Raw genomic sequence first — 27,877 nt, 5'->3', positions numbered from 1 at the left:
GAGGGAAAAAGGGGGGGGGAGAAAAAGGAGGGGGGGCCGTGGAAGGGGGGGAGAGGAGAAAAATATATATATACCTGACCGCCCCCCACACCGCTCCCCCTTCTCGCTTCCCGCCCGTCCCCTCTCTGCCCAGCGCAGCCCGCGGAGTCCCCTTCGGCTCTGCCCAGCCCGGGCTGGGGGCCCGGGGGCGGCGGCGGGTCCAGACCGGCTCCCGGGCCGAGCCGAGCCCAGCCAAACCGCACTGGCTTCTTTGTCTGAGGGCGGCGGCTGCCCCGGCCCCGGCCCCCGGCCCCCTGGCTCGGGCTGTGAGATGAATCTCTAATCGGTGGACGCCGGGCACCCGGGGCGAAGGCGGCTCGGGCTCCGGTGAGTAGCGGGGTCCGGGGCGGGGAGGGGTTTGCACGGAGGGGGAGGGGGCCGGGCAGGGGAGGTTTCGGGTTTGGTTAATATGCAATGCCCGTAATTAGCATAATTTATATATTTATGATAAAGAGAAAAAATGCCGCGGGGCCGCGGCTCCAGGATGCTGGGCCGGAGCGGCGGGGAGCTCTGGGAGTGGGATGGCTAGCGGCCGCCTGCTGTGGACCGGAGACCCCGGGGGCCGCGCCCTCGCTTGCCTGCGGGCTGGTCTGGACTGAGGAGAGGAGGTGGCAGCCGCCAGGTGGACCCCGTGGGGAGCTTGGACCTGGCCCCTCCCCATTTCTGCTCCTGGAGCCCAGGTGGGGTACGGACCAAGGGGACGTTCTTACAAGACCCCGTGGCGACCGCGAATGGATTCTCGCGCCACTGGAGGACCCGGACGCCTGGGTTCCCAGCAGTTAAGGTCAATGAGGCGGCCAGAGCTACCTGTCACAATTCTCTCCAACCACAGTGCACCGGGAGGACTGTGGGTCTTGGGGTTAGGGAGCTGGGTGCTGCTGGAAGGGTGGCGGAGTGGTGGGAGTGTCACCGTATAGCTGAGCATGAGCACTTCATAAATATTTAGTGGCAATATTATTATTAATAAATAGTGATCATAATGGACCTGATATGTGCTTCCCTAGGCATTCTCACCTGGCAAGGCCGGGGGAGCCCCAGGGTGCCTTGTAACCTCCATTTTAGCGTTGGGATCCCCTACTCATTTGTCATTGGAAGCCTCAAATCTTCACAGAACAGCCTCGTGTGCGGGCGCGTGGGGGGGAAATAAAACGCGGTCGGGCAGCCTTCGTGGGCAAATGAAAAGAAGCTCTTTGCAGAGAGCTAGAATCTGCTCTTCCATATTCCTTGTTCCAAAAGTAGAAGGCTGGTCTTCAATTGTTCATAGACAATATCCCACCTCCCTTTTCTTGATAATCTAAGGCAGCCACCATTGACCAGCAGGGCCTTCTGAGGAATAATTTTGTATATTCCTTTTTTTTTTTTTTTTTTTTTTTTTGCGGTACGCGGGCCTCTCACTGCTGTGGCCTCTCCCGCTGCGGAGCACAGGCTCCGGACGCGCAGGCTCAGCGGCCATGGCTCACGGGCCCAGCCGCTCCGTGGCCTGTGGGATCTTCCCGGACTGGGGCACGAACCCGTGTCCCCTGCATCGGCAAACAGACTCTCAGCCACTGCGCCACCAGGGAAGCCCTGTATATTCCATTTTGACTGAAGTCCGTGTTGGTTCTCAGCGTGGTATTTCTGTGACCTGGTACTTCTTTGCATATCTGCGGTAGACCTTCATTCATTTGTTCATTAGTGCAACAAAAATATCCACTCTGTACCGGTTCTGAACAATACAGACAGAACCTCCCCTGTCTTGGAGTTTTAATTCCAGTTTGGGAGTGGAGGTGGGGACAGGCAGATCATAAATGTGAAAACAAACAAGATATTATAGAGTGATACTGTGTGTGTGTGTGTGTGTGTGTGTGTGTGTGTGTGAGAGAGAGAGAGAGAGAGAGTGAGAGAGAGAGAGAGATGGGCTATTCTCTTCTTGGAGTTACTACCTAGCAATTAAGAAATGAGTCAGGGCTTCCCTGGTGGCGCAGTGGTTGGGAGTCCGCCTGCCGATGCAGGGGACACGGGTTCGTGCCCAAGTCCGGGAAGATCCCACATGCGGCGGAGCGGCTGGGCCCGTGAGCCATGGCCGCTGAGCCTGCGCGTCTGGAGCCTGTGCTCCGCAGCGGGAGAGGCCACAGCAGTGAGAGGCCCGCGTACCGCAAAAAAAAAAAAGAAGAAATGAATCAGAAGAAATTTGCTTCTCTAAGGATTCTCTGCATTATGAAGGAACTTGGGACAAGATCATATCCCCCCCTCCCAAAGATTTACTCACTATAAAGTCATAGTAGTAATCTTACACATTTTTTATAACACTTTACAATTAAAAACATTTTATATGCATGCTTTACTTCAATTTAAAGCAATTACATAGTGTTTGCTGTGTGCCAGGCCCTGTTCTAAGAGCCTTCCATAAATGTTATCGATTTAACAATAGCCAATGGGGTAGGTACTATAATTTAGCCCCATTTCATAGATAACGAAACTGAGGCTTTGAGGGGTTACCTGAAACAGAAGCAGTACTCAATGTGGGTCTTCTGCCTTTAAACCCCAAGCTCCTTCTGTGTCAAAATGAGGGTCAGTCAGGCCACAGATGGAGTGGGACTCGGGAGAAACTGGACAAATGACGGAAGGCTTGGGAATGAGGAGCTGGACCGGCACGTTAGGAAGGGGCGAGTGTGACTGGGGTTCTCCAGAACTTAATACTACTTTGAAATCGTTTTTAAGCAGCCCTAGCATTGGGAACGAGGGCACAAAATTTGAAATAGGCTGTGTGTTTTGAGGAGGAGGTAGGAAATATGACCAGGCTAAATGATATGATCCGACATCATAATTTATGTTTTCCTCTCATATTCATTAACCTCTGTTGTGTACCAGGAATTATACTAGACTCTGGGATGTGATGATAAGTGGATATGCCTTCTTGGTCCTTACAGTCTAGTGGGGGAACATACCTACTTGTTATTGTTCACGTTTCATTTGCCCCCTCCCTTCCCCCTGCCTGGGTGAATCAAGTTTGGGCACAAGGGGATGGGGGCAGAAACTAAATCTATCCTATTAAACTAGTCTTTACTGTTTGACTATATATGTGTAACATTACAAATGGTAGGTTGGGAAAGGAGAAGTAAGGTTGTTCACGACTTTCCTATCTTTTGCCCTTTCCTTCCCTTCTGGCCCATGTGTGTGCCTAGCCAGTCTACCAATAGCTTGGCAAGTCATTTATCTCTGTCCATGAATTGGGGTGTGGGGAGGGAAGTTAATAAATTAAGTCTGGAGCAGAACGGAGAGCTTCCATTTTCCAGTGTGTCCTGATCCTTGGGGGCCAGAGCAGCCCCCGTCAGCCTTCCTCCCATTTCCTGAATGGAGGCTTAGTGTGGTGTCAGGAGGACAGGAATCTGGAGCAGGTGGATGTGGCCTTGAAGTTTGAATCTGCCACAGACTCTTCTGTGCCCTTGGGCAAGTCACCTGACCTCTCTCAACCTCCATCTTCCTGTAGATAAAAATGAGAATCATGGTAAGAATACCATGTTAAGCATTTTACTTACAGATCTCATATCATCACCATAACAACCCCACAAGTCTTGCCCATTTAATCAGCATTTTAAAGATAAGAAAATTAAACTTCAAAGAGATTAAATCATTTGCCCAGGATGGCACAGCTATTTCCTGACCAAGCTGGGATTTGCTTTAGGTTTTTATCCTAAGCCTATGCCCTTACCTCTCTTTGATCATCAACTTTCTCATCAATAAAAACGGGGATCGTAATAGCTAATTGTTATTTGTGCTTTGTACGATAATTCCAAGATAAGCTCTCTTATTATTTATCCCTGAAAAAACAGAGAGTAATCCGCCCACCTGCAGACAGTGACACAATTGGTCAAGCTTCACTATGTGTTTGCTCTGCGGTCTCATGGGGCTGGTGTCGAAACTGAATAACAACAGTTAACATTTATTGAACCCTTATACAATTTACTACAACGCTAGCTATCCCCGTTTCAAGTATGGTAGCTGAGGCATGGAGAGGCTAGGTCCTTGTCCAAGGCCTCACAGCTAAGAAATGGTGAAACTGAGAGGTGAACCTAGGTTCCTAACTGCTATACTAAATTTAAATGAGATAATGTATGTAAATTTTTGTAATACCTACCATCTTCTGAGCCCTTACTATGTGCCAGAGATGGATCTAAACTTTTTACATGCATTAATTCATTCAGTCCTCATCATAGCCCTATGAAGTAGGTGTTATTACTCTCATTTTTACAGATGAGGAAACTGAGGCAGAGAGGTTAAATCATCTCACCCGAGTCCCACAGCTAGTGAGTATCAAAGCTGAGATGGTGAACCCAGAAGTCTGTCTCCAAAGAGTGCTCACTGTAATACTATGTGTAAAGGGGCTGGGTTCCAATAAACTATTTTTTAAATTTATTTTTTAATTGAAGTATAGCTGATTTACAATGTTGTGTTAATTTCTGTTGTACAGCAAAGTGACTCAGTTACACACACATACACACTCTGTTTTATATTCTTTCCATTATGGTTTATCCCAGGACCAATAAACTATTGATGGTGATTATTTTTCAGCAGGTGGGAAGGGAAATCTATGTCCTGGGGCCAGAAATGGAGAAGGGCGGGAGGATAGGCAGAAAATCCATCAGACAATGAAAACCTGAAAGAGGTTAGCAACCTGCCTGGAGACTCACGATTTAAGAACAAGGCAGACGATGCTTGCCAAGCAGGAGGGGAGGCCGTCTCGTGTTTCTTTACACCAGGTACTACATCCGCATGGACCATGGTGGTCGTGATAAGAAGTGGGGGGATTCTGGGCGCACTGGAAAAGACAGCCAACACGATTTGAAGGAGTTACTATTAGACGTATAGGTAGATGTAAGAGAGAAGGCAAGGATGATGGCAAGGCTTGGGGCCTGAGCATCTGTGGAAGGATGAAGCCGCCATTTGCTGAGATGGGGAAGGCTACAGGCAGATGGAGCAGGTCTGGGGTAGAAATCAGGAGTTTGGTTTTGAACATGTTGAGTAGGAGATGATGTGAGCAATCAGTAGGTAGTTGGATATATGAGTCTGAAGTTCCCAGGTGAGGTCTAAGCTGGAGAGTTAGACTTGGTGATTGTCAGACTGGGTGGGACCGTCTTGGGAGCATTGTCTGGATGATCCAGCTCAGCCCCAGCTATTAATCTATACTAATCTCCTGCTTCCTGTCCTTGTGGCCTTTTTAGATGGCAGCTCTGCAGGAGGTAAGTAGGTGCACAATTTAAATATAAATGTGGTGTAGAGCTGGAGATGCTGATGTCAACAAACAACCTTGCTGGAGAGGATTATGTCAAAAATTTGAAAGGTAATTTCCCATAACAAATGTGACTTTCTTTCCCGTGAATACCAGTAAAACTCATTCCAGCTTAACCAGCCATTCTTTCAATACACGCAGAGTACTCTCCACCCCCAAAAATGATTATAATGAGAAGGTACTTTACACCTTGAAAACCTCAGACACATTAAGTGTAAAGTGATTAAAAGCACAGAAATGAGTCTGAGTTAAAAGTCTGAATCCCAGGACTGCCTTGGTGGCACGGTGGTTAAGAATCCGCCTGCCAATGCAGGGGACGCGGGTTCAAGCCCTGATCCGGGAAGATCCCACATGCCGCGGAGCAACCAAGCCTGTGCGTCACAACTACTGAGCCTGCGCTTTAGAGCTCACGAGCCACAACTACTGAAGCTCACACGCCTAGAGCCCGTGCTCCACAACAAGAGAAGCCACCGCAATGAGAAGCCTGTGCACCACAAGGAAGTGTATCCCCTGCTCGCCGCAACTAGAGAAAGCCCGCGCGCAGCAACGAAGACCCAATGCAGCCAAAAATAAATTAAAAATTAAAAAAAAAAAAAAGGCAAAGGAGGAGGCTCTGTCTGGGCACTGCTTCCTGTCCCAGCTTTAACCATGATCTATGTGTGTACTGGAGTTCTACTGCTGGGGTGATCATAAGAGCCCCTTCTCTTAAAACAGACAGTCGATCATCTCTCTTCACTGCTGTCAGGCTGTGGGCACTGCATGGCATCATGAACTCAAAGGAGGCCATCCAGATGTGCTATTTACCACAGTCATTGGGGTGGAGACCCTAAAACCCCTAGGGTGAGCCAGCAACTGCACTCCTAGGTATATACCCCAAAATTGAACACAGGTGTTGCAACAAAAACTTGTACACAAAGATTCATAGATGCCCTATTTACAGTAGCCAAAAGGTAGAAGCAACCCAAACGTCCATCAGCAGATGAATGGATAAACAAAATATGGCATATCTATACGTTGGAATTTTTTTTGACATACGAGTTTATCTACTAGACCAGCCAGATGGAAATATGTGATAAATGGATGGAAACAAGGGTCATAAAATGAGAGAGGCAGGCATTTTTAGACCCATTTTGGTTTAGACATTCACCTGGTTGGACTGTTTTTTAACATTTACAATAAAACTTTTTTTTTTAACCACAATAAACAAAACAATGTATTAAAACTACTTCCAGGATTGTCCAAATTATTTTTTAATCATTATTAACATTTTTCATATTTATTTAAATGTTGTTTCCTTTAGCAAATTTATCCAAAATACTGAATTTTCATTTTAGAACTTGGTTTATATTTAGGTAATAACAGAGTTCCCAAATTGGCTTTCATCAGGATACCTTTCTCTAAGCTCTAGTGGTTGATACCTTCTCTTTAAAATATATAAGCACCTTTTTTATTATGTTATCATTCTCAGAGATACTCTGGAGAAAAAAATATGAATGAAACTCTTACGAATTCTTCTTCATTTCTGTTAGAGTGTAGCAATTTATCATCTTACACATAGTGATCTATCAGATGGGTGAGGCTCAGTTTCTTGTTCTTTTCAGACATAGTTGATTGCAGCTCACAGAGTAACATCTGCCTGCAACTTCTTCACTTCCTTATTAACAGCTGTAACTGGGACAGGTCATTCTTTGAGTGATACATTTTGACTAGTTTTAGCCTGTGAAGAAGGTCTTCTTTCTCCCGAATCTCCACCTATTTTGCTTTTTCTTCATTTAATCCTTGTTTGGGAAGAATTCTCATTCACAAAATCATCTTGGAGACCTCTGCGTGACCCAGTATCCAGTGATTTAGATTCACTTGCATCGATATTCTTAAAAGTATTTTTCAAATGTGTATTTTCTTCTACCTCACTATGTGTTTAAAATTTTCTTGAAATTCCAGTTTTCTTCTGCTAAAGATGATGGCTTCTCTGAAAAGATCTGAATTTTAAAAAATTTTATTTATTTATTTATTTTTATACAGCAGGTTCTTATTAGTTATCCATTTTATACATATTAGTGTATCCATGTCAATCCCAATCTCCCATTTCATCCCACCCCCCCCCACACTTTCCCCACTTGGTGTCCGTACATTTGTTCTCTACATCTGTGTCTCTATTTCTGCCCCGCAAACCAGTTCATCTGTACCATTTTTCTAGGTTCCACATATATGCGTTAATATACGATATTTGTTTTTCTCTTTCTGACTTACTTCACTCTGTATGACAGTCTCTAAGTCCATCCACGTCTCTACAAATGATGCAATTTCATTCCTTTTTATGGCTGAGTAATATTCCATTGTGTATATGTACCACATCTTCTATATCCATTCATCAGTCGATGGGCATTTAGGCTGCTTCCATGACCTGGCTATTGTAAATAGTGCTGCAGTGAACGTTGGGGTGCATGTGTCTTTTTGAATTATGGTTTTCTCTGGGTATATGCCCAGTAGTGGGATTGCTGGGTCATATGGTAATTCTATTTTTAGTGTTTTTTTTGTTTGTTTTTTTTAATAGTGGAACTCTTTTTAAATTTATTTATTTTATTTTTGGCTGCGTTGGGTCTTTGTTGCTGCGCACAGGCTTTCTCTAGTTGTGGCGAGCAGGGGCTACTCTTCTTTGTGGTGCGTGGGCTTCTCATAGCAGTGGCTTCTCTTGTTGCGGAGCACAGGCTCTAGGCATGCGGGCTTCGGTAGTTGTGGCACACGGGCTTAGTTGCTCCAAGGCATGTGAGATCTTCCTGGACCAGGGCTAGAACCTGTGTCCCCTGCATTGGCATGCAGATTCTTAACCACTGTGCCACAAGGGAAGCCCTATTTTTAGTTTTTTAAGGAGCCTCCATACTGTTCTCCATAGTGGCCGTGTAAATTTACATTCCCACCAACAGTGCAAGAGGGTTCCCTTTTCTCCACACCATCTCCAGCATTTGTTGTTGTAGATTTTCTGGTGATGCCCATTCTAACCGGTGTGAGGTGATACCTCATTGTAGTTTTGATTTGCATTTCTCTAATAATTAGTGATGTTGAGCAGCTTTTCATGTGTCTCTTGGCCATCTGTATGTCTTCTTTGGAGAAATGTCTATTTAGGTCTTCTGCCTATTTTTTGATTGGGTTGTTTGTTTTTTTAATATTGAGCTGCATGGGCTGTTTATATATTTTGGAGATTAATCCTTTGTTGATTCATTTGCAAATATTTTCTCCCATTCTGAGGGCTGTCTTTTCATCTTGTTTATAGTTTCATTTGCTGTGGAAAAGCTTGTAAGTTTCATTAGGTCCCATTTGTTTATTTTTGGTTTTATTTCCATTACTCTAGGAGGTGGGTCAAAATGATTGTTTTTTTCATTCTTGACTTTAAGACACTTTACCACGCCATTTAATTATGGGAATTAAATGAAGATCTTGTTTTCCTTAATCGTTCTCTAAGTGTTGCACTCACAGATTGTTTTCTTGAACTATTCGTGTGGGGGAGGTGATGGATTGGCACAGACCTGTGGAGCGCTGGGTAAAGCCACAGCTGAGTCTGATGGACTTTCCATCTTGGAAATGAAATCTTGGTTTACCTGTGCTTCCGCCTTCCCCAGAGAGTGCGAGAGCCCATACAATGGAATTTTTTCACAGTTCTTTTCTGTGAAGAGAAATGAAGCACTGATACATGCTGCATCACAGATGAACCTTGAAAACCTTCTGCAAAGTAAAAGAAGCCAGACACAAAAAGGCCCCATATTGTATGATTCCATTTATATGAAATATTGGGAATAGGCAAATCCACAGAGACAAAGCAGATTCGTGGTTGCCAGGGGCTGGGGGTTGGCAGGGGAAGGGAGTAACTGCTCATGGGTATGGGATTTCCTTTTGGATGATGAAAATGTTCTGGAACTAAATAGTGGTGATCGTTGCACAACATTGTAAATGTACTGAATTCCATTGAGTCGTACACTTTAAAATGGTTAAAATGGTAAATTTGATGTTATGTGAATTTTACCTCAATTAATAAAATAACCAAAAAAAAAAAAAAAAAAAGGAAAACAAGCGAAGCGGACCCAGGGGTAGAAGAGGAAGAGGAAGAGAAAGGTGAGGAATCCGGAACACTTCTCCGAGCTTAGTGTCCTCATCCATAACATGGCGATACTAATGCTCCCTTCCCCCAGCTGGCGTGAGTAATAACGTGAATTAGTGTTCCGTAAAATGCTTAGCACAGTGGGCACTCAGAATAGAGGTTAACTTACTCTTTTCTCTATAAGTGTCTAAAACTAGTTGTCCCCTTTATTACCTCTGTTTCTTGTGACTGTGGTTTGTGGCTCCAGCAAGACCACCTGTTTCTCACAAGGGCTTGTTTCACTCTGTCTCACTGCATGTGGCAGCTGCTGCACCATCTGGGACGTTGTCCTGCCTCCCATGTTAAAGGCCAGTATGGTTCTCGGACCACTGCCACAGAATCCCCTGAGTGCTGATTTTGGGGCACCCACCTACTAAATCAGACTCTGGGGATGTTTGGTCTGGGGAAATCGGGGTGGGGGGTCCTGCGTTTTTGATGTGTTCCAGGTGGTAATCAGACATTCGTTTGAGACAACTGTTTTAATTTATTCCTATCTTTACCATCTCTTCCAGGAAGTCCACTCAGACCCCTCCCCTGAGACATGCTCTGATACCCAGTGTGCTCCTTACTTGTGTCTGGTTCTGAGAGTCTGGGTCAAAGTCACCTTGGGTTCTACTGGGTCTGCTCTTTCCCACTGGACTGGGGAACTCCCAGGGAAAGATGCCTGGCCCCCTCTTTCCTCTTGTCACACGCGCTCCTCTTGAGTGTAGGTTCTCCTAGGATGCTGTAGGAAGTGAGACACTTTAGTTTTAAAATCCTTAGAATCCTATTTCCTTTACTTCTACACATACCTGGGAGACCTTAGCTTCTCTCTCTTCCTTCCGTTCTACTTCTGACTTTTTGAGATGGCATGGAAATTTTATGACTATGTCGTATCAGCCTTTGCTTTTCCCATCCCATCTCACCCTGCAGGATGTGTAGGTGTGGGCCAGCCCCACCCCACCCTGACAAGTGACCATGGATCCTGGAGCCGGGCCAGACTCATCTCTGACTGTCAATGAGCAGGTATCTTCTGGGGCAGGAAGAGGTGGGGGAGTGAGGGTAATGGACCAAGGAGTGTGGGCAAGGAGGAAAACTCCATAGAGCCCCTCATCTGTTTCTTACCAGAAACACCCATCCAGATCGTCACTTTACCTATCCAGATGTAGTTGCCAGCTAGGATTTCTCAGGGGCTGGGTTTGGGGACTTAAGCTGTGACTTTAAAAAGTGAGATTAACATGTGAAAATATGTATAAGTTAACATGGGGAAAGATTTGGATATCAGGGAATTAATTTTTTTTCTTGCTTATATATCATTTTCTAATTTTTCTTGCAATGACCTTTTATTACTTATGTAATTTTGTTTTCCTTTTGAGAGCGTGGCTTATGGCATCTTAGTTCCCTAACCAGGGATCGAACCCAGGTCCCTGGCAGTGAGACGCCAGGGAATTTCCGACTTATGAAATTTTTAAAAGGAGAAAAAAGATTAACTAACCTCTCTTAAAGTGTGATGGGAGTAAAGTCCTTCACAGGTCAAGTCTGAGTCAGAAAGGGAACTGCTGGGGGGGTTATTGCACTCTTACTCCCCTGATGGGTCACGGTGTTGCTTTTTTCCAGCAGTCTCTGGCTGGCTCCAGTTTTCAGGCCTAAGGAGCGTGTTGTGGGAGTGTCTTCAGGCCTAGGCGGGAGCTCAGGGAAGGCCTGACACAGAGCTTTTTAATGTACCGGGTGTCCCTGACTCTTGAATGGCCCAGTTGGAAGCGTGTCAGTGCTGGAGGTAAAGCACTGAGTGCTGGCTCTTTCAGCAGGAAAGGGGACCCAGTGTTCCGAGGAGGCCCAGGGGCTGCCTGCATTGCTGAGCATGGGGGCTCCGCTCCAGGTCGGAGCGCGCCCACAGCAGAAGGCACACTGGAGCTGCAGGCCCACAGGGTACAAAGCTCCAGTCCACGAGGGCCAGCGAGAGGCCACGTCTTCAGGATTCCTGACCCTCGCTTCAGGAAGTTGGCTTGGAGGGAAATCTTGGCCCGTACCCCAGAGTTTTGGAAATAAAAGAACCATGAGCTTAAAAAGTTACTCAGTATCGTGGAGCATTCATTTTCCACTCCTATAATAACTCAAGGGACGTGAAGAGGGATTTGCTTCTTGTCCCAGCTTAAGCTGTGGATATGGTGTTAGGGGCCATGGTAATCACACTCCAATATCCTAGCAGCCAAGAAGACAACCTTGCAAGGCTGTGGGAGAGGCCATTTACCACTCCCTGAACTGAATCCAAGAGAGGAAACAAATAGAAATGTCCCCCAGTGGTCTGGCTCTGTGGGACTTTTCCTAGCTTGTGTCAGGCCCTTCTCCCTGTCACCAGGGCCTACTTTCTCCTAGTACCTCCTTCCCTGGAATCAGGGAGCTGCAGTCTGCTCCAGGCTCTGGAATTCTCACAGAGCACACAGTCCTTGAGCCAGGAGGTCTGCATCCTGACATGCTCTCTCCTCTCTCCCTCAGCCATACCTAGAGCTCCGGTTCCCCAGGGCTGATCTGCCCCTCCCCCCAGCAGTGTCCCCGTCCTCTGTTTGCAGGTCATCGTGATGTCAGGCCATGAGACCATCCGAGTTCTGGAGGTTGGAGTGGATGCCCAGATCCCTGCTGAGGAGGAGGGCAAAGCACTGGAAGGTGTGGCCGCCGAGGGCTCCCAGAGCGGAGGCCCCACCAAAGCCGGTGAAGCTGCTAGTGAAGCTGGGCCAGACAACCCAGACTCCTCTGCAGAGGCAACTGGTATGAGGCTACCTGCTCCCATGTGGCATTGCTCCGCCTGAGTCCCCTCCTGTGTTCCCCCTTGGAGAGCCAGCATGAAGCCGGAGGGGGCTAGGTGGCTTTAGGGTCTCACTCTCTTCCCGTCCACTGGACAGCCTCTGGTCACAGTCTGTACTGTTGGTCAGCTCCTAGGCCACTCCTTGTCCCTGGAACTTTAGCTCTGGTTTCAGTCACTTACAGACCTAAACTGGGATGGGTCAGGGTGAGGGGATTGAATTAACCTCAGAGAGGGCTGCCAGGTCTAAACCAGACCCTCAAGCTCAAGGCGGAGAGGACTAAGCCTTCAGGATCCTGACGGCCCTTCCAAATCAGTACCTTTTGTGGTAGAGCTGGGCGGTGCCAGGAGTTGGGGATGGGAGGCCATCATGCCCACCTTGGACTAAGGATGTGTGTGTTAGGGAGGGCCTTGTAGAATCCCAGCCCCTCACTCCCAGCTGGGCTGGCATGAGTCTAGCCTGGTGGGCTTATTTGTGCTCTTATTCTCCAAAGATGACTTCAGGGCATGAGTTTGATTCTCCTGCATGTGGAATGTATATGGCTGATTGACTCACACTGTCTCCCCTAATGACCCTGCAGTACAGCTGTGAGACCGCCTGGGCTGTTCTAGAAGCTGGGGCTGGTCCTAGGCACTGCTCTCTGGGCACAGGGCACCCTTTCATTGACTTTCCTCATTAACACCTTATTAACACCTTTTGCAGGAAGCCTGGGGCCTCTCTTGCCAATTCCCCCAGAAAGCCATGATTCACCTCCCCTTGCTTTCTGCTGAACTTCGCCCCTTCCCTAGATTGGAGATGTGGTTGGGGGAGAGGGTGTGGGCCAAGAGGGGGAGACAAGAAGAGAGCAAAGAGAACAGGCAACTCTTTAACAAAACTCCTGCCAGATCTCACCTCCCTCGTTCTACTCGCAAATCAGTGTGCAGATCCATTTGGGACCCTAGTAACCCGGGTTATCTTTTCTCCTTTTGAGTAAAGGAATGACAAGAGACGTGATCATTTTCCCCTAGCCTGGAAATGTTCTGCTTCCTTGTTGAGGCCAGGATGAGCCACCACCTGCTCCCATGGGCCGGTGCCCTGGTGAGCAGACAGGAAAGACAAGGATTCTCCATCTCGGCCACCCTTTCCAGGTTTATCCACAGTGCCTTAACTTCCTTTTTTACCCTTTCATCCATCTTCCGTATCTCTGGCGCCTTAATTCTGCTCCTTATCCAAAACCTGCTCTCAGGAATTGATCAGAGATCAATTATCTACACTTTAGCATGAGTGTTCATGGTAGTGTGCATCTTCTTCCAGAGGTTTGTATACTTAAGCTTTTCACCAAAGTCTTCTTTATAAAGGAATTTCCGTCATTGTCAAGCAGGGAAGGGCGGTATGTTGATGGTACCTCCTAAGGAGCTGCCAGCTTAAACTGTGGCTTTGATGGAACATTTCTGTGTATGCAATATTGAGAAGTGTTTCCTCTTAAAACAAAATAAAACTAAGTAATAGGAAACTTTCAGGATGAAAAAAGAATCTAGTGATTTGTGTCACTCTAAATTATTACCCAAACCTTGTCACACATACACATTTTTATAGGTGTGGCCCCTGAGGGCAGGCTAAGTAGCATGACACTTACCACCATATTATTTCATATTCCATGTCCTTTATTGACAGATTCACTCATCTGATTCTGGTTTTGGCTGTTATCAAACTGTCTGATTTTTCATTGTCATAAACAGTGCTGCTTTGAATGGCCCTTTAATTTTATTTTTCTTTGAGGTGTAGTCCACCCAAATTCCTTTTGAAGAGAAGCTAATTGTTTACATAGGAGGAAGTCATCACACGGAAAAATACAAAACCTTGCCATCAATGAGGGAAAAAATAATTGGCTATGAGGTACCACCTATGCCTATTAAGCCAGAAAAATAAATAAACAGTGATAAAACCTAAATTGGGTGGTGCTGTGGAGAAACAGGTACATTGTTGATGGCGCTGTACATTGGTTCAGTCTTCCTGAAAAGCAGTCTAGCAGGAAGCTACAAAAACCCTAAATGTAGGCAGACCCTAGGGCCCATGGTCCTACTCTGGAAATACAGCATATCCTAATGAAATGACTGTACACATGGTAAGCTTTCATCACTCGTGTCTATCACATTCCCATTTCCTCACTTTCCTTTTTAGGTTTCATTATACTTTGTCAAGCAAAATATTTTTTAAATTTCCAGAGGTTCAGATTATCCTTCTCTGATTTTTTTTTCAATAGTTAGAAATGTATCTCCCCTCCACAGTGGAGATAAATCTGCCATTTTGTTTTCTTTAGTATTTTATAAGGCTTTTGTGGTCGTTGCTTGTCTCTTTCATTCTTTAAGCAATCTGCATTTTTAAATTATATACTGTAAACAGTCTAGTCCTTAGTTAGGTTGGTGCCTTTCCAGATTAAAACACAGGCTGGGAATGCAGCCTTGGAAGGTTATCTAGTTCAGTGGTTCCCACTTTGTCTGTGTGCTGTATCACAAGGGAGCTTAAAAGAAAAAGAGAGAGATGAAAGGTTCCTGGCCCCCACTCCTGGACATTCTGACTCAGTAGGCCTAGACTAGGGCCTGGAAACCTATACCCAGTCAGTATTTAGAAGCCACTGGTGTGATGAATTGGGAGATCGGGATTGACATATATACACTAATATGTATAAAATGGATAACTAATGAGAACCTGCTGTATAAAAAAAAAAATTAAAAAAGAAACCACTGATCTGGTCGAACACACAACACCTAGATTCTCTTTAATGTCTCACCATATATTAAATAATAACCCCTCTCCGCATTGTTGTGTGGCTTTAAAGAGGTTTCCTGGTACGGGTCCCAGTACCTAACTAAATCCAGGTGGCAAGAGGAAGCTCTCACCTGGGGGAAAAGCTCCAATGCATAGGAAGTTCCTTTAGAACTTCCTAGAAGCTGCTCACCCAGACTTCAGACCTCAGGGAATGGCAAGAAGAAAAGCTGCCTGGCCTGGAGAGCCCCGTTAATCCTGAGTGTATCCAAGACACGTCACTTCCAAGACTCCACCCTACAGGAGTCCCGCCCCTTCCCCAAGCCAGCACTTGCGTCCAAAAAGTAGCCTGAAGGTTGAACAATGATCCAGTTGCTGGATGAGCCAGTCGATCCCATTGATTCTAGCTCCTTCTCTCCCTGACACATGTTCCTTTCTACTACTGATTATGTGATAGGTCCTAGCATCCTACAGAGCCAGGAGATGAGCGACTGATACCCAGCTGTGCCTGGGTCTGCATTTTCTTCATCCACCTGTGAGAAGAGGGTGGCCTACTTTCCAGGTCTGGCACAGGGTTCTCCAGCCTCCTATTCTCACTACCCGTAGCTTTTGGGAAGCTGCCTCTGTGGGCCAGGGAAGGCCAGTGATTGGCCTCGGGTTATGCAGAAATACAATGTAGGGCTGAGGGTTGTCACACTCACCCAGGCTCACTCCTTGTCCCTCTTTGTCCCAATGCCACTTGAAGTGAAGTCACTCCCGGGGATGCCTCCGAGCCCTGCCCCTGCCGTTGCCACCTTCAGCCAAGCCCCATGCCAGCCTCAGGCATCGCAGACCCTGACGCCACTGGCTGTACAAGCTGCCCCCCAGGTAAGGGCCACCCCAGGGAGCTGGACAGAGGGCAGTGGGCAGGAGCAAGGCATGGGATAGCCAACATGGGCTGGCCATGGGATCTGGGAACTTCATGAGGCAGGATGGGGAAGGGGCTGTGGCTTGAGGGAGGGAGTCTCCTACTAGGTACCCCTGGCCTCTCCCCTGCCCCAGATCAGGCCCCCTGGGAAAAGTAGATCTGCATTTGCCAGGTAATCTCCTTGGGTTCAGGAAGGATTATAGAGATTACATTAACTCCTTCAAGTCATCTAATGACTAAGTGAGTGAATACCCTTGTCAGCCCCTCTAGGGGATGCCTAGAAGAGTTCATGGATTTTTGGTCCTCATTTAGAGCCAGGGGCAGCCCCAGCTCAGTGAGAAGCTGTCTCCAGGGGCCTCCAGGCATGCTGAGCTCCCTGTGACCTTTCACTGCAAGCACAGTTCTCCAAGGCATCCATCAGGATTGTCCTCCATCAGAACCTCCCGGAGGCCCCTGTGGGTCTTGACCACTTGGTTCCACCAGCCCCTGCCCCCTGCTTCCTGGCCACAAAGCATTGGTCCTGTGGGCAAGGGCCCGGGGAAGGCTTGGGAGGCACCAGACCATGGTGGGAGAGGCCTGTGACCCTTTCTGGCCCTTGAGCAGGGCTAGGCCCTGTCCCTGATATGAGCTGCTTTTCTGAAGGCGGTATAGTCCAGTCCAGGTGCCCCCTCGGGCGGGGTTGGGCCTCCAGCTAGGGCTTGTCTCTTCCCCGCCCTCATGCGGCCTTTTCCCACTGCCCTCAGAATGCTTTGTGTGTGCTCAGCTGGGTCTGAGAGACCCAGTGTTTGCGCTGTCGATGTTGATTTTGTATTTTTTCTTTTCTTTCTGAAATCTCGTTTGCTTTTGCAGGTCTTGACTCAGGAAAACTTAGCCACAGTTCTGACAGGAGTTATGGTTCCAGCAGGGGCAGTTACTCAACCTCTTCTTATCCCCATCAGTATTGCAGGTCAAGTGGCTGGTCAGCAGGGGCTGGCCGTGTGGACAATTCCTACAGCAACCGTGGCTGCCCTCCCAGGACTGACCGCTGCTTCTCCCACGGGGGGAATTTTCAAGCCACCTTTAGCCGGTCTCCAAGGTAACGGCAACTCTCCCCAGGACTGCACCAGGCTCCCCATCACCTTACACTACCATCCCTGCACGTGTGCTTGCCATGTTGGACTCCAAACCCGCAGCCCTCCCAGGGCGACAGCCCTGGAGTCTGGATCTGGTGTCCCAGGCACCCAGCCACAGAGCTGCTGCACCACCTTGGGACTCTAGGCCATGGCACCATGCTGGCCCAGCAGGCCTCTCTTCCTTCAGCCAACTGTCTGAGACTACCCCTCCCCCCTACGCCAGAACTCATCCCGTGACCAGCCTCCTGAGAAGGACTGCAAGAAGATTCAACTTCTGGTTTTGAATCTACACCTCTCCAGGCCCAAGGGAGGGGGGATGAGAGAAGTTGGCATGTGCCGCCCCCGCCAAGATCAAGTGAATCACAGCTGCCTGTCCCCCCTGCCCCAACCCCCCCTCGTTCTCGTGCCAGATCCCTTGGGATTGGAGCCTCCCTGGGCTACGGCTAGGCGTTTGAGCACCTCTGTCTCTGCCTTGCTCCGTAGCAGCTGCCGTGCTGAACGCCGCTCTCCCGGCACCTGTACAAGCTGCCCCACCGGCCCAGGCCTCCTCGCCCACCCGGCCCCAGACGCTGATCCAGACCCAGCCGCTGCTGCAGACCACACCTGCCATTCTGCCGCAGTCCACTGCTGCCACCGCGACTGCCCCCACCCCCAAGCCAGTGGACAGCCCCCCACAGATCACCGTTCAGCCTGCAGGCTTCGCGTTTAGCCCAGGAATCGTAAGCTGCTGCCCTCACCAGGGGCTAAACAGGGATGGACCGAATCTCTGGCCAAGGGTGAACCTGACCCTTCCCTCGGGGGAGGAAGGAGGTAGAGGACCAGCCCCCTGAACACGGCTCTCTTGCAACACTTCGGCACAGATGGGCTCCTTCTGAGGCCTTCCCCTGCAGCTGCCAGCCCATCCGTCCCAGACAAGAGCAGACAACCTCTGCCAAGAGGGCTGGGCAAATCCTCCAGAACCTGAACCACTGGACCAGCCTTGGAGGGTGGGATGATGTCTGGGGATTGCAAACTTGTGAGCTGTCGCTAAGGTGGAGCTAGAGGCTGTTAGATGTGACTAGAGTCACATCAGCCCCTCCAGTCTGGCCTTTCTACTCTCCCAGGGCTAGCCCGAAAGATCAGCCAGAGTTACTCCTCCACGACTGCGACCCCGCCCTTCCCTGCTCACCCCCAGCAGCCCCTGGCCCTGGACACTGTTCAGCTGGTGGACTTGGGCCTGCAGCCCACATTTACCTCTGCCCAGCATCCATCCCCCCTGCCCCAGTACCCTCGGCCCTCTTCCCTCTGCCTTGGGCTCTTTCTCGCCCCATCGCCTCTGAGCAAGGCTCTTCCTCCACCCACAGATCAGTGCTGCTTCCCTCGGGGGACAGACCCAGATCCTGGGCTCCCTCACTGCAACTCCGGTCATTGCCAACGCCGTTCCCAGCATGCCGGGGATCAGCAGTCAGATCCTCACCAACGCTCAGGGACAGGCAAGTGGTCAAAGCCAGGCCGAGGGGTGGGGACTAGTGGTGATGCTGGCTGTGGACGAGGGGCAGGACGTGGGCTGAGGGTCATGGGAACTCAACTAGGGTGACGAGCTGCTGTTCATACCTCTTGTGTGACAGCTCTCTGCTGATACTGAGGCCAGGCAGGGGCGTAGCCCCCATCCAGCCCTGGTGGTACTCACTCTAGCTGGGGGTTTTCGTTTATGGAACACTCACTTTGTGACCAGCCTCTGTGCTAGGTGCTTTCTCATACATTATCCCACTTCTTTTTGAGTACACACCTACTGGGTGGAGATTTTTATTCCCGTTTTACAGGGGAGAAGGCTGAGGTTCAGAGAAATTAAGCCACACCGTTAAAATGTGGCAGAGCAGGGATTCACATCCAGATCTGTCTGAATGCACATGCAAACCTACTCCTGCCCCACCACGGCTCTGGAGAGAGAATAAAGGAAGCAGCCCCTAGAGTGGGAATCCTTCACTTTCTTGTGAGGAAACAGGCCCAGAGGGGTTAAGTGATTTGTCTAAGTCCCTTCCTGCCAATGTGGGGATTTGGGTTGGGGGTGGACCTGGACGCTGCCCTCACACTTGGGGTCCCTATGTTTCCCCCCAGGTTATTGGAACACTTCCGTGGGTAGTGAACTCGGCTAGCATGGCGGCCCCAGCACCAGCCCAAAGCCTGCAGGTCCAGGCTGTGACCCCCCAGCTGTTGTTGAACGCCCAGGGCCAGGTGATCGCAGCCCTGGCCAGCAGCCCCCTGCCTTCTCCCGTGGCTGTCCGGAAGCCAAGCACTCCTGAGTCCCCCGCTAAGAGTGAGGTACAAGGGCTGGGTTGGGGGATGGGGGCAGGCAGTGCCGTCTGGCATGGGTGGCCTCCCTCCAGGCTGTGAGCTGGACGAAACTATTTCCTGAAGCCCCTGGGAAAGCAGGGCACCTCCCCAAAGCGGGGGGAGGTTCCAGGGTAGAAGGTTCACACGAGTCCACGCATTCTCTGCCTGGGAAAACAGCACCACCGTCCCCTGACCCCTTACCTACACACACCGAGCATGTGTATATGTGCCCTCAGAGGTCAATAGCACTCTGAGAAAGCCAGGCAGGGGTGGTCAAAGTAAACTGGGCCTCGGTCAGCTCCAGGGTGAACAAATCGCTAGAAGGGCCCTGGGAGGTTCGTTCTGTACCCTCTCCCTCTTCACCCCTTCATCCCTCCACCCCTCCGCCCTGCACCGTGGCATTGATTATTCGTTTATGTATTCATTCTAGGAGCAGTTTTTGAGTGCCTACTATATTCCAGGTGCTGAAGATGTAGAGCTGAATAAGATGCCCTTCCTAACCTTAGGTAGCCCAGCATCAGAGACAATTATAAGTCAGCGTGGCAAAGGCTGTGATAGGGTCAGGATAAGGTGCTTTGGGAACCCAGAGAAGGGAGCTCTCAGCAGACTGGGGAGTTTGACAAGGCTTCGTAGAGTAGGACACTGAACTAATCTAAAGGGATGAGTTGGATGAGAGAGTGTTCTACCTCCACAGAATTGCAGGAAGTACAGTGTGCCAGAGCAGAGGTTCTCAAACGTGAGTGTGCGGCAGAACCAACTGGAGAGCTTGCTGGGATGCAGATTCCCAGGCCCGACCCCAGAGCCTCTGATTTAGTAGGTCTGGAGTGGCGTCCAAGAATTCACATCCCTAACAAGTTAGTGGTATGTAGCTTCCCAGCTTCATTGAATAACCTCTTAGCCTCATCTATAAAATGGAGGTGATAAGAGTACCAACTTCACAAGGTTATGAATGTTAAAGGATAGACTACACATAAGGCAGTTTATACTCTGGTACACAGAGAGCACTTGAAAAATGGTGCTTTTATTGTCATCACTAATATTAGGTAGTGGGGAGTCGCAGGAGGGTTTTTAGCAGGGAAGTGGCTGATTAGATTTGCATTTAAAAAATTCCCTCCGTTATCCAGGTGGAGTCAAGAATTGGACTGTGGTGAGACTTGAGTCATCGTCCCTGTTAGGAGACAGCTTAAACAATTCTAGCCAGAGACAAGGAGCTCTGAACAAGGCCCTGGGGATGACGAGGGAATGACTTGAAGCTACCAGGAGGTAGAATTCAGGGAACAGGACCCATCCTAAAGAAATCTGCACTTTCAGGAAGCTTTAAAAAAAATCATACTAGGGCTTCCCTGGTGGCACAGAGGTTGAGAGTCCGCCTACCGATGACGCAGGGGACACGGGTTCGTGCCCCAGTCCGGGAAGATCCCACATGCCGCGGAGCGGCTAGGCCCATGAGCCATGGCCCCTGAGCCTGCGCGTCCGGAGCCTGTGCTCCACAATGGGAGAGGCCACAACAGTGAAAGGCCCACATACCGCAAAAACAAAACAAAACAAAAAAGAATCATACTAAAAATACTAATTTCATATATTTATAGTTTCTCCTGATTATAAATTCGATACATGTTATTTATAAAAATTCCAACATTATGTGTGATGTCAAAAGGTAAAAATCCCTTCTAACTCTACTTCCAGAGATGACTTCTGTTGACAGTCTGCTTTATATGCCTCAAGATTTTTTTTCTGGGTAATTCATATGTCTTTTTAAAGGAATTATTCCGTAAAAACTGTTTTTCACCTTACTTTTTTTTCTCTCACTTAGCACTGTGACTCAGAGCTCTTTCCATGGCAGCAGTTAAGAGAGAAACCTTATTCTTCATCATGGCTGCACAGTATCTTAATGTAGAGAGGTCTCAGGAGTAATTTGCCAGTTCCCTGTTAATGGATATTTGGGGCCTGGAGGCTCTAGAATCAGGTTTAGGTTTCTCCTTTTTTTTTTTGCAGTACGAGGGCCTCTCACTGTTGTGGCCTCTACCGTTGCGGAGCACAGGCTCTGGATGCGCAGGCTCGGCGGCCATGGCTCACGGGCCCAGCCGCTCCGCGGCATGTGGGATCCTCCTGGACCGGGGCACACCCTGCATCGGCAGGCGGACTCTCAACCACTGCGCCACCAGGGAAGCCCCGAGGTTTCTCCTTTGAGGGCAGAGATTTGAGAGCAGTTATCTCAAGGGTGGACACTTGTTGGGGCTTTGACCAGGTGTGCTGAACCTTTCTGAGCCTCTGACCTGCCCGGGTCATAGGCAGCAACAAGGCCCCAGCTTGGTGGGGCACGTTCTATGCTTATTTTGGAGGTCATTATCATTGGGTGGGTGCTAATGCGTAGCTTCTAGTCTTGCTTTTTGGTGGGGCACATGTAGGAGTGTGCTGGGTGAGTGAGGATTCCATGCCCACTTTTTAAAAAAAATTAATCAATTAATTTATTTTTGGCTGTGTTGGGTCTTCGTTGCTGCATGTGGGCTTTCTCTAGTTGCGGCGAGCGGGGGCTACTCTTCGTTGCGGTGCACAGGCTTCTCATTGTGGTGACTTCTCTTGTTGCGGGGCACGGGCTCTAGGTGCGCGGCTTCAGTAGTTGTGGCACCCAGGCTCAGTAGTTGTGTGGCTCGCAGGCTTAGTTGCTCCACGGCATGTGGGATCTTCCCGGACCAGGGCTCGAACCCGTGTCCCCTGCATTGGCAGCCGGGTTCTTAACCACTGCTCCACCAGGGAAGTCCCTCCATGCCCACTTTTGCCCTGCCTCTGGCCCCACCAGAGACTCCACCCCCCTGAAACAGGCAGGCGGGCAGTGGGGTTTGTTGGCGCTTCTCCTTGCAGGTGCAGCCCATCCAGCCCCCGGCAGCCATGCCCCAGCCAGCTGTGGTCATCGCCAGCGCAGCCCCAGCGGCCAAGCCAGCTGCCTCTGCTCCTATCCCGATCACCTGCTCAGAGACCCCTACTGTCAGCCAGCTGGTGTCCAGTAAGTGGCTTCTAGAGAGGTTGTGGAGAAGGGGAGAGGCATTTATTTGGACACGATGACCTCATTAGATGACGCTCTCCTTAATAAACTTCCTTGAGTCCACAGGGGAAGGGCACAGGCCCATTGCCAGGAACTGGCTTTCTTATTCTCATTCTGTGGAGCTGGATTCTATGCATGATGATGGTGGAGGCTGCTTAGCCAGCTGTCTGGCTGCTTCTCTGAGAAGCCAAGCCATTGGCTGTCTCCCCTATGGTCTCTCACCCAGCATTTGAGGAATGTGGATGGCCAACAGGTGTGCTTGGGGCCAGGCTGGGGAGAATGGGGGAGGGTCAACAGTTAGAGCTGGAAGAACTTGAAAATAGGCCTCTACCTCTATACACATTGGTCCTGGCCCCTTACCCCCAAGTTTTATATGTCTTGGGGACAGGGGTGATGAGGGTCTAAAGGGTACATAGGTCTTTTGTCAAATGTCCTTATCCCTCACTACAGCACCGGGCTAGGCCAATGGGCAAGATAAGCAGTGAAGGTTGTCTGTCTTACACACACCCCTGCCCCCTTCCTCTGGCCTAGAGCCACATACCCCGAGTCTGGATGAGGACGGGATCAACTTAGAAGAGATCCGGGAGTTTGCCAAGAACTTTAAGATCCGGCGGCTATCCCTGGGCCTCACGCAGACCCAGGTGGGTCAGGCTCTGACCGCGACAGAAGGCCCAGCCTACAGCCAGTCAGCCATCTGCCGGTGAGTACGGCTGCCTTGGACAAGGTCAGGGCACTCACAGGGGCCCAGGTGATCCGGCCCTTTTCCATATTCTCCCTGGCTTCCGCCCTCTTCTGGACAAGGAAAGCTGTTCTAAGGGTAGACATGAACACCTCGAGTAGCCAAAGTCTTTCTGGGGGCCCTCTGAAGTTTAGCCCCAAATCCTGAGCCTTTATATTGTCTTTTATGGGAAAGCCAGGATCATAATCCATTTAGGAATCCTAGAGGGACAGGAGAACAGCTTATGAAATTAGTCACAAAAGTGAGAACTTGAGTTCTGGCTTGGTTCTCAACTATAACCCACTATCACCCCTATCATGCTCCCATCTCCCCCTCTTTTGAGGCATGACTATAAAGTGATGTAGCTGATTTTTCTGTGTGCAGCGTACAGACTGGTTCTGGTGCCAGTATTAAAGGAGGGGTAGGGAATTCCCTGCCGGTCTAGTGGTTAGGACACTGCTAGGGTCCCAGGTTCAATCCCTGTTCGGGGAACTAAGATCCTGCAAGCCACGTTACATGGCCAGAACCAAACAAACAAACAAAGAAAAGAAATGAAGGATAGCCGAGGGTTTCAAACACGAAAAAACGCACGGTTCAGGGATGGCCAAAAGGTTTCATCTGCCTGCCAATTATATAGATTAGACTAGAGTGACTATTAGACTACCGTGCCATGTTGGGAATTCTGTAGTCACATCGGGGCTCAGCCAGAAAGAGTATTCTGTCTTAGAGATGCTGCAGTTGGAGGAGGACAGTACTTACGACATCCGTTTGGCATCTCTGGAGGCCTCTCAAGATGACTCCTTAAAGGACCTCACCCATTTGGATATGAAAGTTCTGGAATGGTGCTCATTAAAGCAGTTGCCCTGTTATCATCGCACTACTGAACTGAGGCCATGGGAATGGTCTCCCTGTTATGACCTGGGATACAGCACAGTCTGAGGAGTCTGGGCTTGGCCGAGCCAGGGCGTTTTAGTGGGGGTGGTGAGGGGAACACTGAGCACAGCCCCACCAGCCCCAAGAGGAGCAGCCCCTTGTGGACAGCGCTCACGCCCGGTGTGGGGAGTAAGACACTCTCACTGTTCCTTCCTGGGCTTGGGTCACCTACAGGTTTGAGAAGCTGGACATCACGCCCAAGAGTGCGCAGAAGTTGAAGCCAGTGCTGGAGAAGTGGCTGAATGAAGCCGAACTCCGGAACCAGGAAGGCCAGCAGAACCTGATGGAATTTGTGGGAGGCGAGCCCTCCAAGAAACGCAAGCGCCGCACCTCCTTTACCCCCCAGGCCATAGAGGCTCTTAACGCCTACTTCGAGAAGAACCCGCTGCCCACAGGCCAGGAGATCACCGAGATTGCTAAGGAGCTCAACTATGACCGGGAGGTCGTGCGGGTCTGGTTCTGCAACCGGCGTCAGACGCTCAAGAACACCAGCAAGCTGAATGTCTTTCAGATCCCTTAGGGCTGAGCCCCCAGCCCTGTGTTCCAGCACTTTGTACCTTCCCTTGGCACCCGGCTGCAGCCACCGCCCTGCGGCATCTGTCATTCTGCCACACGTGGCTGTGTTTGCCCTGGGTCGTGAGACTACACGGTGCGCCTGTGTTTCAGCCCCCTCCCCCTCCCCCCATATCGTCCACATCCTGGGGAGGGCAGTGGGGCCCGTCTGAGACCTCCAGGCTTGGGCATGGTCACGCCAAGGGAGGGGATTTGTGGTGTCACTTGAAGAAGCACTTTGCTAATGTGGTTTTTGAAGGGTGAATTCTGGTTGGGAACCGGAAACTCCCCTCTCTGGGGCAGGGCTGCAGCAGCCTCTGAGGACCACTGGCCATTAGCTCTTGTTTCCGACAGCATTCTCTTTCCACCCTCCCTCCTCCTTTGCTCCTCTGGCAGGTACGGTGGCTAGTCCAGCAGAAACACAGCCTCACACCCCACCCCCCATCCCCCGCCCTCTGCCTGCAGGTACACTGTCCCCTGAAAGAACCCAACACATACAATTCTGAAAAGGGTGATGTGCTGCTCAGAAGGTCAGATGCCATGTCTGCCCCGACCTCAAGGTCAGAAGGTTTCCACAGCCCTGGGGCCAGAACATGTGATCTCCTCTCCCCATCTCTCCCTGGTTCCTTTGGGAGGGTGGAAAATTGCCCTAAAACAGAATCTTTTCTTTTGTAAATCATGTTGGAAGGAAGCAACAGTGAACTCTAGCTGTCCTGGAGTTGACCTGGGTCTATAGCAGGTTGGGAACTTAGTAAATAAGGCCATCTGCCCAGATTTTAATCTGATCTCTGTCCCTGGCCATCTCCACATCAGAATGGTGTGGTTAAGAGAGCTTGCAGCCTGGAAAATCCCCCGGCCCAGCTAAGCAGGCACTGGGGGGGTGGGGGGGAATGAGGAAAGGAATGCTGACTCTCTCTTGTCTTCACACTCACCGCCCCCCCACTCCTGGGCCCTTCTCAGAAGCAGCAAATTAAACAAGAAGCCAGAAAGCAAGGCCCTGGGGAAAAAAAGCCAAGATCCAGAAAGAGCTGATGGCAGCCCTGGAAGGTCTCTTTGTGGAAAGTGACTTAACTCTAATTTTCTTTGGAACTTGAAGTCTTGGATACTGGAGGAGAAATCTAACTTTGTCCAGAGTCTTAGACCACGTGTTTGTGTAAGCAATCCCCGCAGTGCGCTTCTAAGCTAAGAATACCCCTGGAGCAGGCTGGGTTTTGCCTTCAGAGAGGGTAGCTATGGTACATTGGGGGTTGGCATCTCATCCGAGCTGTTAAGTGAGTTTCCCAGCCTCACTGTGGCTGGGCCTCCCCTGGAATTCAGTAGGGGATCAGGAGAGCACTGCAAGGTTTGCTGAGATGAGCCCAGACTTGCTGTGTAGACTAGACTTAAAGGGTCACACACAAGTCACGGGTGAGCCACCCCCTCCGTTCACAACTCGTGTCCTTACAGAGCCAGGTCTCTAGGTCTCTACAATAAACCCTGAAGAGGTGACTGCCAGGCGAGGGCACATCACCACCTCTGTCAGACACTGGTGCAGAGCCTAGCCTCGCTTCCTCTGGCATGCTGTGTTACCTTTCCTGCCTGCAGCTGCCCCCTCCCAGGCCCTACAAAGCCAGTGTGGCCGGCCTCTTGGTAGCTCTGCCAGTGAGAAGGCAGTTGTGTGTCCAATGGCCCGCTCCTGCCTACCCCACGCCACTGCATCCTGACCAACGAAACGTGCTCGCGTGTGGTGGAGGATGAGGAAGCAGGTGGGCACCTTGTCTGCTCCAGCCTCCCGGGAGAGGCTACGTCTCCAAGGGTAAGGCTCCGCACTCAAGTTCAGGGTTATCAACCTGTCTCAATGAGATGACGAGCTCACTTGAGAGGGGTGTTGTAAACAAGTTTTCAGTAAGAATAAAGTAGTGCCAGAGTTTGTAAAGGATTCAATCACTTATAGTTCAATAAATTAGACAGATATGGGTTTTTACTCTCAAGCCCTTGTGTTCAGATATGCTTTCTTTTTTGGGAGAGACAAGTGGGTCGTGGCTGGTGCCCTGGGAGTAGCATATAACCCAGGGCGTGTCCGTGGCAGTGGATATGCAGGAGGACACCATCTGTCCTGTGTCACAGCAGGAAAAAGCTGATGCACTGCTGCTCTAAATCAGGCCTGGCCATGCTTTCTTAGCTCCTCCCGCATCTAAATGTGTCTTCCCAAGGCTGGGCTAGAACTAAAGCATTTTTTCCTCTGCTGGAATGACGAGTTGGTCTTTCAGAGGAACAAGTCCAGGGGCAGAATGTTTGCAGGCTGAATTCCCCAGGCAGGGGGGCACAGGATGCCCCTGAAGTGTGCCCAAACCAGAGCTCACTGGCCTGATCTCTGCTCTTGTTTCCCCTAACACAGGGCCCCCAGAGAGCAGCAGTGGCCCTGAGGTGGGTTTTTTGTTTTGTTTATATTTTTGTTTTGAGTAGCATCAGGTTCTGAAGGGAGTTGATATCAATTTTGTTTTGAAAGCACCTTTCTGGTTATCAGCCAGATCTCAGTGGCTCCTTTACCATGGAAAGGCAGGAGAAAGGGCAGAAATGGCTTAACTGTTTGCATGTGTTTTGTTTGTTATTGTTTCAAAGACCAAAACTTTCTATGGCTTAATGAATTGGCTGGGGCCTTTGACCCTGCACTAATCAAGGCATTTTATCCAGGTGGGGTCCAGGGAAAGAATTCAGTCCAATGGGTTAAGGAACCCATTTGACTTTGGAATGAGAGACCCTGACATTTTTGTGTCCTTGGAAATCCAATCACCTTCCGATGCCTAGATTCCCTTCCTGTCTCCTAGGCCAGGCTCTGACGCTGAGGTTCTGACTGATCCCAGATGTGGGACAAAGTCCGCTGAGAGCTGGAGTGAGGGGTCAGGAGGGGAGAAGCACTTGATGTAGTTGTGTGGAATAAACAGTATTTTTTCTTTTGTACTGGTCTGCTTTCTCTTCTACCTCTCAGGGTGATGTGAGGGAATCAGTGTCAGAGACCAGGGGAGGAGCTGGCTTTGCTGTCAGAGTCTGTGGCCGGGAAAATCCCATTGCAAGAGGATCAGTGCCCTGAACTCCTACTTCCCCGCCCAGGCCCTCCAGCCGGGACTCTCCTCATTGGGTGCAGGGTCAAGGGGATATGCCCTTTTTTTTTTGCAGTATGCGGGCCTCTCACTGTTGTGGCCTCTCCCGTTGCAGAGCACAGGCTCCGGACGCGCAGGCTCAGTGGCCATGGCTCACGGACCGGGGCACGAACCCGTGTCCCCTGCATTGGCCGGCGGACTCTCAACCACTGCGCCACCAGGGAAGCCCGGGGATGTGCCCTTTTTCCTTCTAG

At 49.8% G+C, this 27,877-nt stretch overlaps 1 protein-coding gene across 4 annotated transcripts; it reads left to right on the top strand.

The window, feature by feature from the left end:
- Positions 1 to 89: 89 nt before the first annotated feature.
- Positions 90 to 27,479, top strand: POU6F1 (POU class 6 homeobox 1). Of its 4 annotated transcripts, none has more exons than XM_029205940.1 (12): positions 90 to 366; positions 10,353 to 10,445; positions 11,990 to 12,185; positions 15,711 to 15,832; positions 16,722 to 16,947; positions 17,471 to 17,703; positions 18,328 to 18,456; positions 19,082 to 19,285; positions 19,992 to 20,033; positions 22,160 to 22,301; positions 22,872 to 23,040; positions 24,166 to 27,479. In XM_029205940.1, exons 2-12 carry the CDS (start codon positions 10,398 to 10,400, stop codon positions 24,509 to 24,511), a joined length of 1,857 nt encoding a protein of 618 aa, XP_029061773.1. In that variant the 5' UTR covers positions 90 to 366; positions 10,353 to 10,397; the 3' UTR covers positions 24,512 to 27,479. The 4 variants fall into 4 exon arrangements, with proteins under 4 accessions (XP_029061773.1, XP_029061772.1, XP_029061774.1 ...); XM_029205939.1 differs by having other exon boundaries at positions 17,468 to 17,703; XM_029205942.1 differs by lacking the exon at positions 90 to 366 and adding an exon at positions 15,423 to 15,527 and having other exon boundaries at positions 10,428 to 10,445; positions 17,468 to 17,703.
- The last annotated feature ends 398 nt before the right edge of the window (positions 27,480 to 27,877 follow it).

This window comes from Monodon monoceros, unplaced genomic scaffold, assembly GCF_005190385.1.
Source record: "Monodon monoceros isolate NGI ecotype Baffin Bay Population unplaced genomic scaffold, NGI_Narwhal_1 Super_Scaffold_6, whole genome shotgun sequence".
Taxonomy (NCBI): domain Eukaryota; kingdom Metazoa; phylum Chordata; class Mammalia; order Artiodactyla; family Monodontidae; genus Monodon; species Monodon monoceros.
This window is presented reverse-complemented; position numbering and strand designations above follow the sequence as displayed.

Bases quoted from the DNA above. Each gene is read 5' to 3' on its own strand.
- POU6F1 (XM_029205939.1), top strand. From the start codon at position 10,398: ATGGATCCTGGAGCCGGGCCAGACTCATCTCTGACTGTCAATGAGCAG. The intron at 19,286-19,991 runs GTACAAGGGCTG...CTACCTCCACAG, and splicing joins AGTCCCCCGCTAAGAGTGAG to AATTGCAGGAAGTACAGTGT. The intron at 22,302-22,871 runs GTAAGTGGCTTC...CCTCTGGCCTAG, and splicing joins TGTCAGCCAGCTGGTGTCCA to AGCCACATACCCCGAGTCTG.